The sequence below is a fragment of the Pseudopipra pipra genome, chromosome 16, assembly GCF_036250125.1.
Source record: "Pseudopipra pipra isolate bDixPip1 chromosome 16, bDixPip1.hap1, whole genome shotgun sequence".
NCBI classification, from domain to species: domain Eukaryota; kingdom Metazoa; phylum Chordata; class Aves; order Passeriformes; family Pipridae; genus Pseudopipra; species Pseudopipra pipra.
The window spans coordinates 14,595,916-14,613,168 of NC_087564.1; the positions used below are offsets into that span (position 1 = coordinate 14,595,916).

At 49.7% G+C, this 17,253-nt stretch overlaps 1 protein-coding gene across 5 annotated transcripts in view; it reads right to left on the reverse strand.

Annotated features, from left to right (window-relative positions):
- Positions 1 to 17,253, reverse strand: part of CACNA1H (calcium voltage-gated channel subunit alpha1 H) — a 115,457-nt gene that overhangs the window by 29,868 nt on the left and 68,336 nt on the right. For 4 of the 5 annotated variants that reach the window (XM_064673350.1, XM_064673349.1, XM_064673348.1 and 1 more), the window contains exons 12-23: positions 16,035 to 16,190; positions 13,263 to 13,353; positions 10,521 to 10,729; positions 8,667 to 9,101; positions 7,893 to 7,993; positions 7,390 to 7,513; positions 7,193 to 7,261; positions 6,899 to 7,083; positions 4,751 to 4,877; positions 4,061 to 4,186; positions 3,164 to 3,253; positions 2,224 to 2,437 (exon numbers count right to left, since the gene is read on the reverse strand). In XM_064673350.1, the coding sequence (XP_064529420.1) occupies positions 2,224 to 2,437; positions 3,164 to 3,253; positions 4,061 to 4,186; positions 4,751 to 4,877; positions 6,899 to 7,083; positions 7,193 to 7,261; positions 7,390 to 7,513; positions 7,893 to 7,993; positions 8,667 to 9,101; positions 10,521 to 10,729; positions 13,263 to 13,353; positions 16,035 to 16,190 (1,927 nt within the window). The remainder of the gene's footprint in view (positions 1 to 2,223; positions 2,438 to 3,163; positions 3,254 to 4,060; positions 4,187 to 4,750; positions 4,878 to 6,898; positions 7,084 to 7,192; positions 7,262 to 7,389; positions 7,514 to 7,892; positions 7,994 to 8,666; positions 9,102 to 10,520; positions 10,730 to 13,262; positions 13,354 to 16,034; positions 16,191 to 17,253) is intronic. The other variant, XM_064673347.1, reaches the window with a different exon arrangement.

The following is a 17,253-nucleotide window of genomic DNA, read 5'->3' on the forward strand; positions in this document are numbered from 1 at the left end:
CTGCCTTTAAAACCACATCAAATGCATTTCTACAGAAAACTCAACCCCCTGCCCTCTGTTTTCCTGTGAGCAGAGTTAACCTGCTGTCACCCTGTCCCCAATCCCTCCAGGAAAGTGGCCCTCAGATGGGAAAGAAACGTTCTGGAGTGCTCTGAGGTGGTGCCTGACAGCAGAGGTGTGGGCTGAGAGGGACCTTCCTGCTGAAAAGCAACCCCAAACCAGACATGGTGACTCCCCATCCCACCTGCACGGGGTGTGTCCTGCTGCAGGGCTGTGTCCTCCATGGAGCAATCCCTCTGCAGAGCCTGGCAGCTGTACCCAGGGACCATCCAGGCGCTGCTAAGCTGAGGTTTAGGCCTGAGCTCAAGCCTGCCACGGCTCTGTGGTGCATTTCTGTGTGTGCAGGTTTGGACAGATGCCACAGAACCCTCAATGCACAGCAGCACAGGGGACACCACAGACAGCAGACAGGACACAGAGACAGGGTGCCAGGCAGACAGCGAGCCCAGATGGACAAGTGTTGCTCAGATAGTTCATTTGTGGGCTATGCTGGATTTTACTCCTGTTAACAGCCCTAATTGTTCCTTCTCTTGTGGTCTCTCCAATGCTAGAAGTGGTGACTGAATTAAAAGCAGGGCTCTCTCTCAGGCTTCCCACGTGGGCTCCTGGCTCCTCCACTGCTTTGCTGTGCCCATCCTGCCCCGTGGCCTCACCTGCAGCTCCATAGGGTGACACACAGAGAGCTGGGACACATGGAAGCAGTGGAAGCTGCCACCCCACCCCTGCACACACACACACACACACACACATCCCAAAGAGACTCTGCCACGCACGGCACCAAGCACAGCTCACATCTTTCTGAGTCTGCCACGGGTTTTCAGCAAATCCATCATCTTCTGATTTACCCAGGAGGTGAAAACTCCTCCCATTGAAATGACAAAAGAAAAAAAAGAAATCCATTCAAATGCCAATAGCAATCTTCCAAAATGCATATCAGAGATTTGATTTCACCTTGTTAACTGCTCGAATTCGGGTGCCAAGCTGTCCTTGCTGAACAGAGGCAGGTAGAGCCAGACAATCTAAGGGAACCTTCTGGAAGCCCAGCACATGGCCAAATGTTTTGCCTCTCAGTTGCTATATTGCCTTGATCACCTTCCAGAAATCTGTCCTCCTCTCTGTGTGCTCTCAGTGAAATGTTACAACTCCTCTGTGCAGTGCCTGGGTCTGCACTCCAAATATCTCCTCCACTCTATCCTTGGAGACAGCTGGATAAAGAGGGGCAATGTCACAGTGTCCATCACTTTGACAGGACTCTTTTTTATGTCTAAACAGCAAGTCACAGCCAGGCTTTTAATAAGATTTACTTCCTAGTCAGGAACAGCAACTGGCTGTGGCTAAGCTGTGCCTCCTTACCTGTGCCATGGTCTGTTTTCTCTAAGGATGCTTAATGTTCTCTGGAAATAGCTTTTTTTTTTTTAAATTTCATATAAACCTCCAGTTTATCTGAATCTCTTCTCTCAGCACATTGGGGCAGAAATTCTGCACCAAGAAACTCTGGCAGCCTGAAGCTTGCAAGGCCAGGGTAACTCCCAGCACACTGCTCAGCGGGGAAGGGCCACCCCAGCCTGCAACGGGACGAGCATCTCTTGTAATGGACATTTTCCAGAGGAGAATTCCCCGGCCAGCCCCATCCTGGGGCTCCTCTCCTCTCCCCGGGTGTGTCCATGCCCCCATGCAGGTCCGTGGCATGCGGGGCCATGCGCCAGGACTCTAAAAAAAGCATCACAACTATTTTGTCTAAGAAAAGAACTAAGAAATCAAACCACCACCACCACCACCATCCTCGGATGCAAGCGGCACGTTAAGCCACGGGGAGCCCCCGGAGAGGCCTCCAGGCACACGGGGAGCTCACTCCCCACATCCCTTGGACACACCGAGGTGCTTGGGACACCCCAGCCTTGCAGAGAGGGACAGAGGACTCTGCCTGGAGGAGGATTTTCCCCCCAGCCAGGTAAACAGGTAATACTTCCCACCAGGCTCGTCCAGGACGGCTCCAGGGCGTCGGCAACCCGAGGCTTAAGGCACCGCCAAAGAGGCAACGAAGCAAAAAAACAACCTCTGGAATCCCATGGAAAACAAAACCGAAGGGAAAAACGAAAAAGATCTGGCTTTGGGAGCAGGCAGGGCTCAGAAAGATTTTGGTTTGTAAGGCAGTCTACCGACCAGACAGGTACATCTCCTTACTCCTGCGCTTTTTCTCCAGGCGTCGGAGCCGCTTCTCCTCCCGCCGCCGCGCCTCCTCCGCCTCCTGGTGCTGCCGGCACTTGTGGAAGTTCTCCACCACCACCCCCACAAACATGTTGAGCACGAAGAAGCTGACGATGAGCAGGAAGGAGATGAAGTAGAGAAGCATCCAAGGGTTATGGTTCTGGATGGGCTGGCGGGGAGTTAAAAGACAAAGGGAGAAGTGGCACAGACGAGATGTGTTTAAGGCAGGGCTTTGGGTGCTCTGCAGCAACAAGACAGGACAGTTGTTTACTGTGGACTGGGAGGAGATTTTTCCCAAAACAGTTGCCTCTCCTTCACCTTCTCCCTGACTGAAATGTCAGTTTTGGTGTAAAACCCACCCTAAGTTGGCTTACAGGATTTAATCACTTTGGCATTTATATCATACAGCTAAAGATAAACCTCAGTGGATGTGCATCATCCCACCAGCAGGATCTTTTTAGCTAAAGATAGGCTCCACATTTCTTTTCTTATTTGAGATGTGGGCTCATGTTTCTCAGTTGTTCTGAGATCTTCAGAAGCCGGGGAAAATTAAGTACAAAGTGTTACTGTAGCTACTATGGGGTGCTAATGGGAGACTTGTGACTTTCCTTAGAAAATGCCACATAACACACCAACTGAAGGTCTCCTTCACAACATTCCTGGTTGTTTCCCATCCTCGAGTACCCTCATTCTCATTAAAAGCCCTGTCAGTGCTTGCTTGTACTACATAGGGAGCTGTAAAAGCAACTTGGTGGAGAATGGAAAACTCTGACAGCTCAGTGACCAGTCAGGACCTCAAAGGTCCTGTAACTCTGCTCTGTCCTGGGACTTCAAAAACGCTGGAGTCACCCAAGGCATGAGACTTGTGAGAGCAACCCCCTGCCCTCTCCAGTACCTGTTGGTCGATGCCCACGGCGTCCAACCCGTCGTACATGATGTTCACCCACCCATCCTTGGAGGAGAGGACAAACAGGGACATGAGGGCCTGCAAGAAGACAGAAGACATCGGTCTTGCCTTTTTAATCCCCAGAAAAGAACCCAGAACCAGACAATCCTTGTCAAAACCAGCCCACAGCTCATGACACATCACCCGGCCTGGAGCTGATGGACAAGTGCAACAGCTTTTGTTTTACCAATTTCTAAACCTGGTTTAAAAGTGAGCAAATGAGGTTGTTACTGCTCCTTTTCCCTCACATATAGGCTGACTTTTGCTCAGACACATCAGGCTTTCTGGTCATCAAAGCATGATTAAAAATCAGGATTTCAGGCTGGCCCAACATCACGCAGTTTCAAAAAGCAATGTTATATCCCAGCTCCTACTATGGGCTGACTTGCTTTTCAGCCAGTAGAAAGCACTTTTTTTTTTCATTTTTGAACATAATAGCTAGAAATCAAGGGACTACAAGGGACTGTTGAGGTCCATACATGAGAGATTGCATCCCAAAGCAGCAGCTTTTGTTTATAGGAGACAACACTCTCCTATAAACAAGGAATTGTGTAACTCTAGGAAGACTCTCTCCAAGAGATCAAGAGGTGACATGATTCATTTTTACCCATAGAATTATTTACCCAGAAAACACCCACAGAAAATTTTACTCATAGAATTGTCTGGGGTGGAAAAGAGCTCTAAAAGTCATCGTGTCCAACCATTAACCCAGCAGCGAGAATGAATATTGGTGTCATTCTTGGAAACTTCCTGTGATGGAAGTTCCAACACCCTCCTCAAGCAGCACATTTTAAGTGTTCATTGATTAAAAGCTGGTACAGAAATCCCTGCAATGAAGGACTTTACCTGCCCCAAGTTGTCGAAGTTGTACTTGCGCCGGACCCATTTGTAGCGAGCGTTGGTGCAGTCGGTCTTCGTGGTGATGTTTTTGACATCAGGACCATCACAGTAGTAGAACTTCCCTTTAAAGAGCTGCATTTGAGAAGCACAAAGAAAAGAAAAAAAAAAAACACACCAAAAAAAGCAACTTTGAAAAAAGTCTGTTCTCCGATTTGTCTTTCTTTCCCTGAGCAGAGTTGGTTGCCAAGTGGGAATTCCTCTCCTTTCCTTCCAGCTCACACACATGGCAGGAGAACCCCTCTGGTGGAACCTCAGCCCTGGGACACTGCTGTGTGTTGCCTCAGACACAGGAGGAAGGTGATCCTGCAGGCTTGTTGGGAGGATGATATCCTGTACATCCCAGCACACAATGCCAGGAGGGATTTGGGAATTCGTCTGTCCCTTCCCCAACCCTCAGGCAGGCTGAGCTGGTGCTGTGCTGTCCCTCAGGGAAGTCTGTCTGCTCTTCTAATCCTGAGGACCTGCCAGTGAGCAGATGTCAACCCCACCCCGGGGCATTTCTCCCAGATCCTGACTGAAATCTGTTTTGGGGATATTTAAGCTCATTACTTCCACCTTAACCCCATCAGGTGAGAAAAGCAGCTTCCCTTTTGCAGCAGTCACTTACAGATGGCCACGGTGAGGGAAATACTCTACCTGGACCCCTAAAATCCCAAAGATAATGAAGAAAGCACAGCAGATGAGAACAATATTCCCAATAGGCCTCAAGGAGGAGATCAAGGTTTCCACCACCAGCTTCAGACCTGGGGCTCTGCTGATGACTCTGGAAAAAAATGACAAGACAATGAAGCTTTTAATTTTTATGCATGACCTGTTATTATCCAGCTGCTTTTCCTCTTCTCTGGGCTGCAGGGAAGCTGACACAACCCTCCTCTACCTGCAGGCAGCATTCAGAGACAATTAATGACTTATCTGGACAAGCAGAACATCCCCAGTCACATTAGATGGAATTCAAACCATGTCAGACACCCTGTCAGCAGAGCTGGACTGTTGCTGGTCAGAGCGAGGAGGGAAGACTCTCTATGGGCAGAATATCCCAGAGTTCCCATTATGGGGCTGTTTGTACCTCTGTCCAGAGAGGTGATCCCTCTGAGGGCTCTGATCCAAGCAGAGGGGCCCAAACCAGGCAGGAACCTCCTTCCTCACACAACAAGTGTGAACAAATTTACAGTGGTGCTGGAGACTCTTTCTACAGGTGGAAGAGTAGAGGCCTGGGCCCCCTGACGACTTTTCAAACAAAGTAATTCCAATTTGCTTCCTAATTAGTTCCTGAGCAGCCCCTGAGCTGACAGGAACCTGTGAGCAGCAGCTCCACAGCCAGAGGGTCAATCCCATTAGGGAGCAGGTTGATGTGAGTGCCCTGGAGTGCCCTGAAGCAGGTTTTGGGTATTTTGGAGAACAAGTGTGTTGCTTTCCTGTATGAGTGCCTGGAGAATGGCTCTCCCATGGGTGTCTCAAAAATGTGCTTGCACACCTAAGTATAACAAGCCCAAGCAGGCTGTTGTGGGAAGGAGAAGGTGGGTGTTTTGACTGAAGAACATCCAAGCTGGTTTTAGGAGGGGTCTGTAGAGGGGACAGGGTGAGTTCTTGCAGGGAATGATGCCTTTGTGGCTGCCAAGCCCAGAGAAAAGAGCAGAGCTGTGTCTGCAGGGACAAGGCCTTTCCTGTTTGAGAGAAATCATGTGGAGTCTGAACTGCACCTCCAAAGTGTTAGGAATGGTCCCTGGAGTAATCCTAGGAGAGGCTGTGCTAAGTGAAGCCATAGTGAGAGGTGATGAATTCCTTTCTATTCATAGGATCTGGCCTAGTTATTCTCAAAGACTAATTTTCTCTTTTCCTTTTGCCTTTCTTTAGGAACTGCCTGTGCCCTGAATTCTGTTCCTAGTTATGTGGGTCAGACAAGTGCCCTGAGGTGCTGCCAGGGTGACTTGGCCAGGGTGACTCAGTGGCTCCTGGTGAGCCAGCACTGCCAGGGGACCCTGATGCCACCAGCAGAACAGAGCATGGGAGCAAGAGAGGAGGCAGAAACACTAAATTACTTGTCACTGAGGAAACACAGAGCAGCAGCTGCTCTTCTTGTGGTCTGAGTCTAAAACACTGGCTCTTCCTATCACTCTCACAAGTGTGGCTTTGCACCAGAAAGCCTGCAGGTTTCTGGAGGTGACTATCTCATTTCCCCTGAAATTTCATTTAAAAAAGGCTTGTGTTTCTTGCCAAGCAGGATGGAAATAGAACTGGAGCTGGGAGTGATAGAAATCCCCCCAAGCACCATCACTCTTTGTTATTGCATAATCACAACCTCGATACAAATTCTCTTTACTCCTTTCCTCCAGCACTGAAAGCTCTCCCACCCTGTGCCTGGCTGAGGGAGGGGTTGTTGTGCAGTGCTCTGAGCAGGCACTGGAGCTTATCAAATCCTTGGCAGCACCTGTTCAATGGCAAGTTCTCTGCCATCCAACGCCAGCTCTTCGCTGGGGGGTTGTGCAGTTGAAGAAGGAGCCAGACTGATTTGTAAAACCCTGATAAAAATGCAGTGTGGAGGAGGCACTGACTGCACTCGCTGCCTGAGTACGATAACACCTCTCCCTCCAAACTCCAGCCGCTGGTTTCCGTGCTGGAGAAGATGAATTATAACTCATTTCACTGTTTTCAAACAGTTTCACCAGTTTAGTGCTCCCCAAAGACGCTTCTCCTCATATTGCATTTCAGTTTTTCGTGTTATTAAGCCAGACCTTGATGGATCATGTGCAATTTTTTCAATCTCTTCGATGTACCAGCACATACCGGAGAGGTCTCAAGGTCCGCAGAAGCCTCAAAACACGAAGGACACCCAGGATTTTGGCTCCTCCTGCTGATGCCATGGACACAATAATGTCAATGATAGACACAAAGACCAGCACTCCATCCAGAACATTCCAGCTGCTCTGCAGGTAGGTGTTCTCCCCAGAGAAAAAGCCAAGAGCTACCACCTACAGCCAAGAGAAGAGAGACATTTAAATCTTCCCCCAGATCATAACTATGCCACGTTCTGGTCTTTGCCAGGCCTCGCTGTGGGCCGTGGAATGAAGCTGTAATTACCTTAACCATCATTTCAGCCACAAAGATGGCAGTGAAGATGTAATTAGAAACACTGAGGAATATCCTTTCCTGCCAAACACAGAACAAGAAAGAGAGGCAAAGTTAGAAAACAAACATCTTTTCTGTCGCAGGGTCTTGCCCTGAGAAGATGAAGATGTGGATGGGGGATCGAGGAAGACAATGAGCCAGGTACTCACCGTGCTCTGTGGGTCTATGTCCGGTCTCTCCAGTGCAATAGTGATGCAGTTGAGAAATATAAAGACCAGCACCACGTGATCAAACATTTTGTGGGCAATGACCTTCTGGCACATCACCCGGAACCTAAAAAATGGTGGGGAGAAAAAAAGGTCCTTCAGGTGTCTGGGGCAGTAACAGACTCCTACCCAAAAGCCTTCCCCAGGTGTGCTACCAGCATCAGCCCAGGTGGTGAGCCAGTATTTCCATTCTTCAGCCATGATTATCATTAATTATTAATTACTATAAATGCTGGTCAAATCACTCTTCTTCCTAGACGGGCATGGAGTGAACCACACAAATCTTCTGCCCACATAGAACAGAAGAAGTTGCCTCAAAATCAGAAACCGGATTTCTGAAACCCCGTTATCAGAGAGGGAGTTTTCTCAAGGGAAGACTCGCTAGGAATGCCCTATTCCACCACCACAAAAACCTGCTGGGCTGGCAGTTCACTGGCATTTCTTACCGATTCTGGGGGGAAAACAAGTAGAGGGACCAGTCTTCGTGAGTCTTGCACCACTGGGGTTTGTAGGGCTCCAGGACTTTGCGGATCCGGTAGCAGTAACTCTGGGAAAAAAAAGAAGAAACACCTTTTCTTCCTCTTTTATTTTCCTGCCTCTTCAACTTTCATAGGTTTTTTGTGAAAGGGGGGTGGGAGGGGGCAGTACATGGGATTTCACAGTGCCTGTGGGCTGTCACAGCTTTTGGGACAGAGCTGTGGTGGGCATTGTCACAGTTGTCCAGCAAAACAGGGAGGAAAAGGGGTGGAAGAAGGGGCTGCTGTAGAGTGACATATAAACATGACAAAGCAAGACTTCTAGGCAGGTGTTGTTTTGACACCCAAAGTTGCCTGAAACAACCAAAAAGCTAAGTAGAAAACATTTTTTTCAGGCTTTCAAGATGCCAAACAGCTCTTGTGAGAAAAGACATTCACTAGTTGTTTTGTCCACAGCTCCTTTTTGGAGGCATCCTGGGCTGGTGGGACAATCTTAATCAGACCAAAAATGAGGCAAATGGATGCACATCCCCGTGTGGGAGACCACTGTAACAGCCCAACTCAGTGGCTTAAAAAAGAGATCTTCGAGGAAGTGAAGGCCCGTCCCTCGGATCGGGATCGGCGTTCCCTACACCAGCCACGAGGCAGCAACACATTTCCACGATGGATTTTTTAACCAGCCCTCCTGTGTTAAGTGGAAAAGCCACTTAACACAGGAACCCCCCAACCTCCCCCCCAACTCACATCCTCCATGTCGTCCTCGTAGTCCAGGGCATCCTCCTTGTGCCCGTCGACGCGCAGGAAGAGCTCGCTGGGCACGTGCACCATCTTGCCGTTGCAGTCCTGGAACTCGGGGGGCAGCACGGCCACGGGGCTCACCCCGAGCGAGTGGCGCACGGGGGGCAGCTGGAGCAGCTCCGGCAGCTCCAGGGAGCCGCGGTAATCCAGGGATTCCGCCCGGCGGTGCAGCGAGGGCCGGCTGACCGTGCTGGACTTGGCGTCGTCCGAGTCGTCGTCGGTGCTGCCCTTGCCCTCCCCGGAGAGCAGGGACTCCCTCTCTCCCGACTGGTTCTTCTTCTTGAGGCTCGGGGCTCTGCCCAGGCTGTTCCAGCTCGAGCGCCGGCTCCCCCAGTTGCTGCTGGTGCCCCAGTTGGCGCAGGGGGAGCTGCGGAGGCTGGACTGGGAGAGAAGAAAGACAGTTGAGGGTTTGCTTGCAGGAGGAAGCCAAGGAATGGGGCATTTTGCCCAGATTGGAAGATCCTTCTTGTTGCAAGTCTTGCCTTCCCCTCCCAGCTTTCCTCACCGCTCCCATTCCATCAGGCCAAACCTTGGAATGGGAGCCCAGCACCCAGTCAAGGCCACGCTGAAGGTGCTCCTGATCCTCACCTGTGGCACAGCTGCCAATCCTCCGTCCTGTGTGACCTCCCACTGCCCTGACAACACCAATTCTCCAGGAAAACCGAACCCAAAGACACTCTTGCTGAAGTGGTGTTTTCTTTCCTCGTGTTCCTCAAGCCCATAACCTCCCTTCCTTCCAAAGGGCCCCTGGCACCCAAGTGTCCATTGGGAATCATGCCCCTGTTTCCAATATTTTCTCTTCAATTGAATGCCTAAGGCAGTGGAATGAATGTTTTTCCTCACACAGATTTCTAGCACAGATCAGGCTGTGCCAGTGCACTTTGGCAGACTGAGAGAGCTTAAGGTCAGTGCAGAAAAGCCAGAAGGAAACTCCTTTTCTCTCCATGGCTTCCTCCCAGCACAAAGCGAGGCAAACTGCCTCCCTCCTCCTCCTCCTCCTCAGTGCTGCTTCTCTGACTGCTTCATCTGCCTCTGGCTGGTGGCACAGACGTGCTCTCCCAGAAAGGATTCAAAGGATGAACAGCCCTCTCCAGCACCTCACCATCCCATGAAAGCCCAAGGCAAACAACAGTCATCTCTATTTTCTTTTCAAAAGCATTACATTGACTAAGCAGCTTTACCGAGGGGGATAGTGGTTCTGCCTCTGCCTGAAGTGCCGTCACGGTCTGCTGCCCTGATCTGAACATGATACTGCAGTTACAGAGCACAGGAACGGGACAATAAGCGGCAGCAAAAATCCACTTTGTCTGTTGACCTGCTGCCTGTTTACACAGAGCTGCCCTCCCGCTCCCCCTGCTGCAGGCAAGCACAGGCAGCTGCCAAAGCAGAGCTCCAGCCAGACCTCTGCTCCATGAGCTGTGCCTGCTGGCAGTCCATCAGCCCGCTCCTTGTTCCCTCTATTTCCCCTCCAGCGGGGCTGCTGCACTGTAACCACAGCTCAGCTGGGTTGGGGAGGACAAACAATGCTTCACCCCCCTTGTAAATCCAAGATACAACCCAAAAAAAGATACAACCGAGGGGGGAAACAGGCCTCGTCCTCACGGGATCGCCTGGCAGCTCCTCTGAGACACCACAAACGGCCAGTGTGGGTGGGAAAAGATTCCTGCTCCTCCTCTGAGGGGGTTTTGGGGTAACTGTGTGAGCTTACGACTCGTCTCAGGCTGTGAATCTCCACTGAGGGGGCTTGGCCTGGACTTCCAAGCAGGAAAACACCGAATCCCGGTACGTCCCGGAACCTACCAAGGACTTCTGATCGTAGCTGGCGGGGTCCAGGGAAGCGTTGCTGCCTCTCCTCGAGTCCACAAAGGTGTGCACGGAGTCCATGTGTGGGGAGCACTTCGGGGTGGGCATCGGGGTGGCCGCCGTGCGCAGGATGATGGGAGGGGGCATCGACCCCCTGCCCTCCAGGTGCCCGTTGGGGGTGACAGCCAGGGAGTACATCTTCATCTCTGGGCAGAGGGGAGAGAGGACACGGGGTGAATGCTCAGCTGTGGGAATCACTTTTCCAAATCACAGAATCACAGGACATGCTGAGCTGGAAGGGACCCACAAGGAACATCCAGTCCAACTCCTGGCCCTGCACAGAACCATCCCCACGAGTCACCCCCTGTGCCCCAGAGGATCATCCAAACCCTCCTGGAGCTCTGTCAGCCTTGGGGCTGTGCCCACTGCCCTGGGGAGCCTGGTCAGTGCCCAACCACCCTCTGGGGGAAGAACCTTTCCCTGAGATCCAACCTGACCCTGCCCTGACACAGCTCCAGCCATTCCCTGGGTCCTGTCCCTGGTCCCCCCAGAGCAGAGCTCAGTCCCTGCCCCTCCTCTGCCCCTCCCCAGAAAGTTGTAACTGCAGTGAGGTCTCCCCTCAGTCTCCTCTTCTCTTCCAGAGAAGATAAGTTCCCCCCCCACTGTGTTAAAAGGCATCAGGCAAACACCACAACCTCCTAAGAGGCCTTCAGCCCCACCTGGACTTGGAACTCACTGCTCTCCAAAGGAATCATGGAATTATAGAATGGTTTGGGTTGGAAGGGACCTTAAAGGTCACCTTGTTCCAACCTCCATGCCATAGGCAGGGATGCCACCCACTAGATCATGTTGCTCAAAGCCCTGTCCAACCTGGCCTTGCACACCTCCAGGAGGCTTTTTTTAGTCACTGTTTTTTGGGATTTAGAGATGAATTACAGTTATGAGGACTAGGAGAAAGCCTCTGAGGAAAGGACACTGAGGACTGGCTAAATTCACCCTTTTAAGTTCACCTCCTGTCTGTGTCCTACAGTGCAGCACAAAGATTTTTGTCCAGTTGTGATGTGCTCCAAGTCCCTTCATGGGGAAGGCACTCAGCAAACAGCAGGGGACAGGAAATGGAAGCTGCTTTTACACCCCCACCCATAACAGAGAACTCTAATGGCACTGTGGTCATCACAAAAAGCATCTCTTTTAGCTGTTAGGGCAAGGACAGGCTGTAAAACCCATGTTCACACTGAAGCCAAACCAGACCTAACACCTCCAGCCCTACAGAGTGCCAGGATGCTCCAAACCAAAGGCTGGTTTCAAACCCAAAACTAGGGCTGAACCAGTTCCTGCTTTACTGGGCTTGGTGGGTCCTGGTTTCACATCAGAAATCAGTTCATTTTTCAGAACCAATCTTAAGGAGGGGGAAGGATCAGCAGGAAAGCAGGGCAGGGCTGCAGTGAGGAATCCAAGTGAGTGCATTCCCTGCTCTGGCTGCTCTTGCAGTGCACTTTGCTTCTGTTGGATCATCTGTTCAGCTGCTGGTTTGTGCACAAATGCCTGACCTGCACCACAGAAGGCCAGGGGAACACTGCCATTCACCCTGGGGGTGGAAGTTTCAGCTCCAAATTTGCTAATCTGCCAAACACATTCCTCTTGGCCCTGTATGTGTTACAGACCAACGGCTTTGCAATAGAATTGTTAAAGCCTTTTTGCTGTTTAGCCACCAGTTGGCACCTCTGGGACTTAGGGAGACACACAAGCACTCCTGGACTTCAATGGCAAGTCCAGTCCTGTTTTCTGTTCCTGTATTACCTGAGAAGAGGTGACAGTGTTTTTTTCCCCCTAGAAATCTCTTGTTATTTGAAGCTGCTCAACAAATAGTTGGTGCAAATCTGGTGTAGAGTTGTGCTGTGGGTTCCCTGCCCACCATCTGCAATGGATATTTGATCACTTGGTGTTTGGGATTTGTTGCTTCATCTGCAGACTGAGCAGCTCCATCACTTCATTGTGATCCAGCTCTATCTCAGCTCCCCCAACAAATTATTCTGCCCCTTCCTCAGCTGAATTCCATCTGCTCACCACAATCAATATCATCTCCTTAGCTGAAACATAACCCAGTTTAGAAACATTTAAAGTAATCCTAGCAGAGCCCAAGCTGGGAATCAAAGTACAGAGGAACTAAAGTGGCTCCTGTTTACCATCATGCCATTCACTCTGCTAAAATATGGGATCCATCCTTGTCACCTCTCTGGCTGCAAACTCTGCAGAGTGAAGGCTGTCACCTACTATTCCATGTTTTATCACTGGTACAGTGTGGCCTTACCTCAAATCGATTGCCAGACCCTCCTGTAACACAAATGAGCAGCAACATTTCCATCAATCAAACCTCACCCAAATGCATTCGTGTGGGAAACCAAAAAGAACAGATGAGAACATGATTGATTTGAAAAGCTGCTGAGAAGTAGGGTGAGAACATTGCTGTCAGCAAACCATTCTGCGGGAACGGGACAGGAGAAATGATGAGACACAGCAAAATATTCTCGTGGAGTTTAAATTAGAAAAACATCTGTTTGAAGGAAATATCAATGCTCATTTAGCTTTCACTTTGCAGAGCTGCTCTGTGGGCTCAGCTATCAGATTAGTTGCCAAATAAAAGGGATTCTTCCAGTTTTTCCCCCCATAAGTTCCTGTGAGAAGATACGGAAGCAGAGTCACAGCTGATCTCAGGAAAATGTGGACACAAACCCCCACCTGTTGCTCGGAGGTCTTTCAGCTTCTCAAAATCATCATCAAAGTTGGCAGATGTCTTGTCCTCATCCGTGTCTGACCTAGTGGCATCACCCTGTAGAGAGAAGGGGGATAATTAACAGACATGATAATGTGGATTACTCAGCACCTCTGTTCCCAACAGTCTGTTTAAGAGCAGCCCCAAGGAATGACCCCAGGCAAGTCCCTCTTCTATATTTTGATTAATTTTCACACTTGGACAGGAAGGAGGATGATGTGGCTGTTCCTACCATGTCGTGTTTCCTACTTGCACCAGCCTCCTGGAACAGTGATTCCCAGAGAACACCAAAACACAGCTGCAATCACAGGAGTGACCACGTGGCATGGTGGGGTTCCATGTTTGCACTCCCCATGATCCCAGCTGAAAGCACTTAGGGTTTGATGTCAAAGGATGCTGAAGGGTTTTTCTTCTTGATTTGACAGCCCTGTAAATTTGACTTAGATGTGAAAACCCAGCCCTGGTTTGCTTCCTTCAGGCTGGCTGGTAACTGAGATTGTAGGGAAATCTCTTGGCAATGCTGAGGGAGAGGGAATGAGGCAGCACAGAGAACAGCCAACCACCCTCACCCTGGCTTTCCTCCTGAAAGTCCAGTTAATTTTCCCTTTCAAACATATCTACTACCAAAAATGATCAGCCTGGGACAGAAGAACTTCTCCTCCTTGCTGCGGGAGAGATTCCAGCAGACTGTTGGCTTTGCTCTGGCTGGATTCATCAAGACTGCAGAAAATGTGTGCAAATTGATAGCAAATGGTTGGATTAAAGCAGCTGATCCCAGAAGAAGGAGCACAGTTCCCTCACTGATGCCTGAACAAATCACCACGGTTTCTGGAGACACGGCGCTGAAGTGGCAGCGAACTTAATTTCGTCTGTGATGGATTGCAAACTGGTGCAGCCAAGCAGCCAGGATGACTGAAAGGCTTGAGCTCCCTTATTCATCTTCTCTGTTTTAGAGCAGAAACACCAGCAGATGAAAGATTTGCATGATTTCAGAAGGTTTGTCTGCTTTCCCAGAGCAGCTCTGGGGTAGATTTCAAACTGACACGGGAACAATGTAAGCACAAATATGCAATTATGGTCCTGTTTGAAGTCTGGCTGCTTGTTGGACTGAGCACAAATGTACTAAAAATGGGTTTGTGGCCATTTAAGCCCTGTTCTCTTCTAGGCATACTCCTGGCAAACTTGCTCCACAGGCAGAGCAGAACCTGGGATCAAGCTGAGACTGTGTCCTGAGATTCACAGGGCAATTTTTCTGTCCTTGCTGAACCACTGCTGATGGTTCTGAGTTCAGAGCAGCTCTAACGTGCACCCTCTCAGCTGCCCAAGTCTCCCAGGAGTCACTCTCCAGTTCAGTAAGAGAAAAAGGGAGGAGAAGTGCCCTCGGTGTCTTTAGTGACTGCTAAGAACAACCCCCTGTCAGAGGGCAAAGTCAAAGGGGACAAAACAAGAATTCTGCCATAATCCCAACCAACCAACAGAACCAGGGATGACAAAAGAAAACCCAGCTCCACTGATACTTCTTCCCAAAGTTGTCCAATGAGGCTGTAAACATCTTTGGTTCACAACCAGAGCTGGGACCCCGAGCAACCTGGTCTAGTGAAGGGGGTTGGAACCAGATGAACTTTAAGGTCCCTTCCAACCCAAACCACTCTAGCATTCCATGATTTATAAGTGCAAGGCTTGGTAGCTGAAATCCAGCCCTGAGAAGGGTTTTCTGCAGCACAGCTGATTCCTCTCCCTGAGACAACTGACAAGCCCATGGGCTCCATGTCAGGGTTTACAAGAACTGGGAGTGGAGAGCAAACTGTGCCCTGCAAATGTCATGCCCGTGGTTGGTGGCCTTTTCAGAGGCAGTGCTGAGTGAGTAATACAAGCTTTGCAATCCAGTGCTTACACACATTTAAATCATGGTCCATAACAGCTCTGAAAGGAGCCATTAAGCCTGAGCTTAAAGCCCAGCCATTTGTCTGGCTCAGTGATCAGGCACTCAGAGGGTTCTGCACTCAGAGGCTGCCCCTTCCTGGCTTCACATGAGCACGTCATGAACCTCCAAGAGGGCAGGTAAGGAATGGGATCTGTTCTGTACAGAGATACCTGCAGGCTGCCAGGCTGCTCAGCAGAGAAAACTTTCTTCTCCCTTAAAGAATCATCCTAAATATCTCAAAATTTAAAGTTTGAAGCCTTGAAATGCAGCTTTTTAACAGCTGGGCTACTTGTGCTGCTGTGCAAATAACACAGGAGGGACAGAGTCCCAAAGGAAGACTTGGACTGAGCCCCAGGTCACGTCCTGCCTGGTCCACATGACTGGAACTGGCTACAATATAAGGTCTTCCATAGAGTAGAAAAAAAAATAAATATATATAATATATATATAATAGATTATAGAATATGGAATATAGAATATAGAATAGAAGGCCTGAGGCTTGCCATAAAGAAATGCAAAACACAGGATATATGGGAGACTTGCTGAGTAAAATTACTCCTAAATGATTTCTTCTGTGTGACACAACAGACCCTGGAGCAGATCAACCAAAATCCTGGTCTCCCCAGTCCCATGATACACCCAGTGGGCCTTAATTACGAAGATTGATTTGCAAGAGCTTCATATGCCCAGCCCAGCTCATCTACACCCCTCAACTTTAAATTTTGGGCTGTTTGCATGGCAGGATGTTGCACTGACACAGACCCATCCCTGCAGGTGTGTCAGTGCTCTCCTTCCCTCTGCTCCCACCTCTTACCTCTGCCTGGAATCCCTCCACCAGGATGGCAACGAGGAGGTTGAAGAGGACGTAATTCCCGAAGGTCATCAGGGCCACGAAGTACAGAGCTGCCCACGAGGAGGTCGAGGCCATCCCGTTGTACAGGACCACGTTCCAGTCCTCCTGAGTGAGGATCTGCAGGGAAGGGAGAGGGAAGGCTCCAATTACTCCTCCCATGCACAGCAACCACGTTCAAACACCGTCTCAGCCATTCCTTCCCCTGCTTTTGACCTTTTCTGAGCATAATCACTCACAGGTCTCACAAGGTAAGGCAGCAAAAATGTCCTTTATTTAGATCTTCACATGAGAGCTCTCTCCTGGCCAAACCTCCCCTCTGGCACTCGGAGGACTAGTTCAGATCCCAGATATCATGAAGGATGCACTCATCCTAATTCCATTATTTCGTGGAGGTATTGCCTCCTTTGATAACCATCAGCAGATAACAGACCTGAGGCCACAGATCTTGTCTCCTTTCAGACTGCTCTTTATAAGCCAACTGGAGCTGAAGGAAAGGGTAAGGGACAGGATATTTGATGGGATAAATGACATTGGGTGGCTCAAGAAATTCAGGGAAGCAAAGTGGTTTCCTTTAGGTAAAAGCACTGACAAGCTGGGCAAAAAAAAAATAAGCACACATCCTTGCAAAAAGCCTTGCTCCAAGGGATTTCCTCAGAGCTTTCCTGGAGCTCAAAAATCCTGGGGTCTAAGCAAAATGGATGACAGATTTGTGTTCCACATTAACTTGTGCTTGCAGTGAAAACGGCCTCAAATTCTCCTGCAAACAAGGCAGCTTTGGGGAGACAGGGCTGAATTCAGCTGCACTGAGTCATGGCACTAAACACCCTTCATGGGACACAGGGCTGAGCCCTTGTGCTCTGTGCCAACTGCAATTCCCAAGGGAGTGCCAGGATAAATCCAGAAATCCGTGTGTTGGTGAGAGAAAAACGTGAACTTCTGAGGCTGCTGCTGATTTGCCTTTGCTCCTTTGCAAGAAATTCTGTTTTTCACAGTTCTATTTTTCTCCAGGCTGGTTTCCACCCTGAATGATGCTGTGGTGAACACCTACCCTGTGCTGAGAAACTTGGCTTAATGTTATTTACACCGTGCTCCACTCGTAGCACTGGGGCTCTAAAGTCTGAGCCTTGAAACAGAAAAGACTAATCTTTGTATTAAAATTGTCCTTGAGATAGCAGTTTAT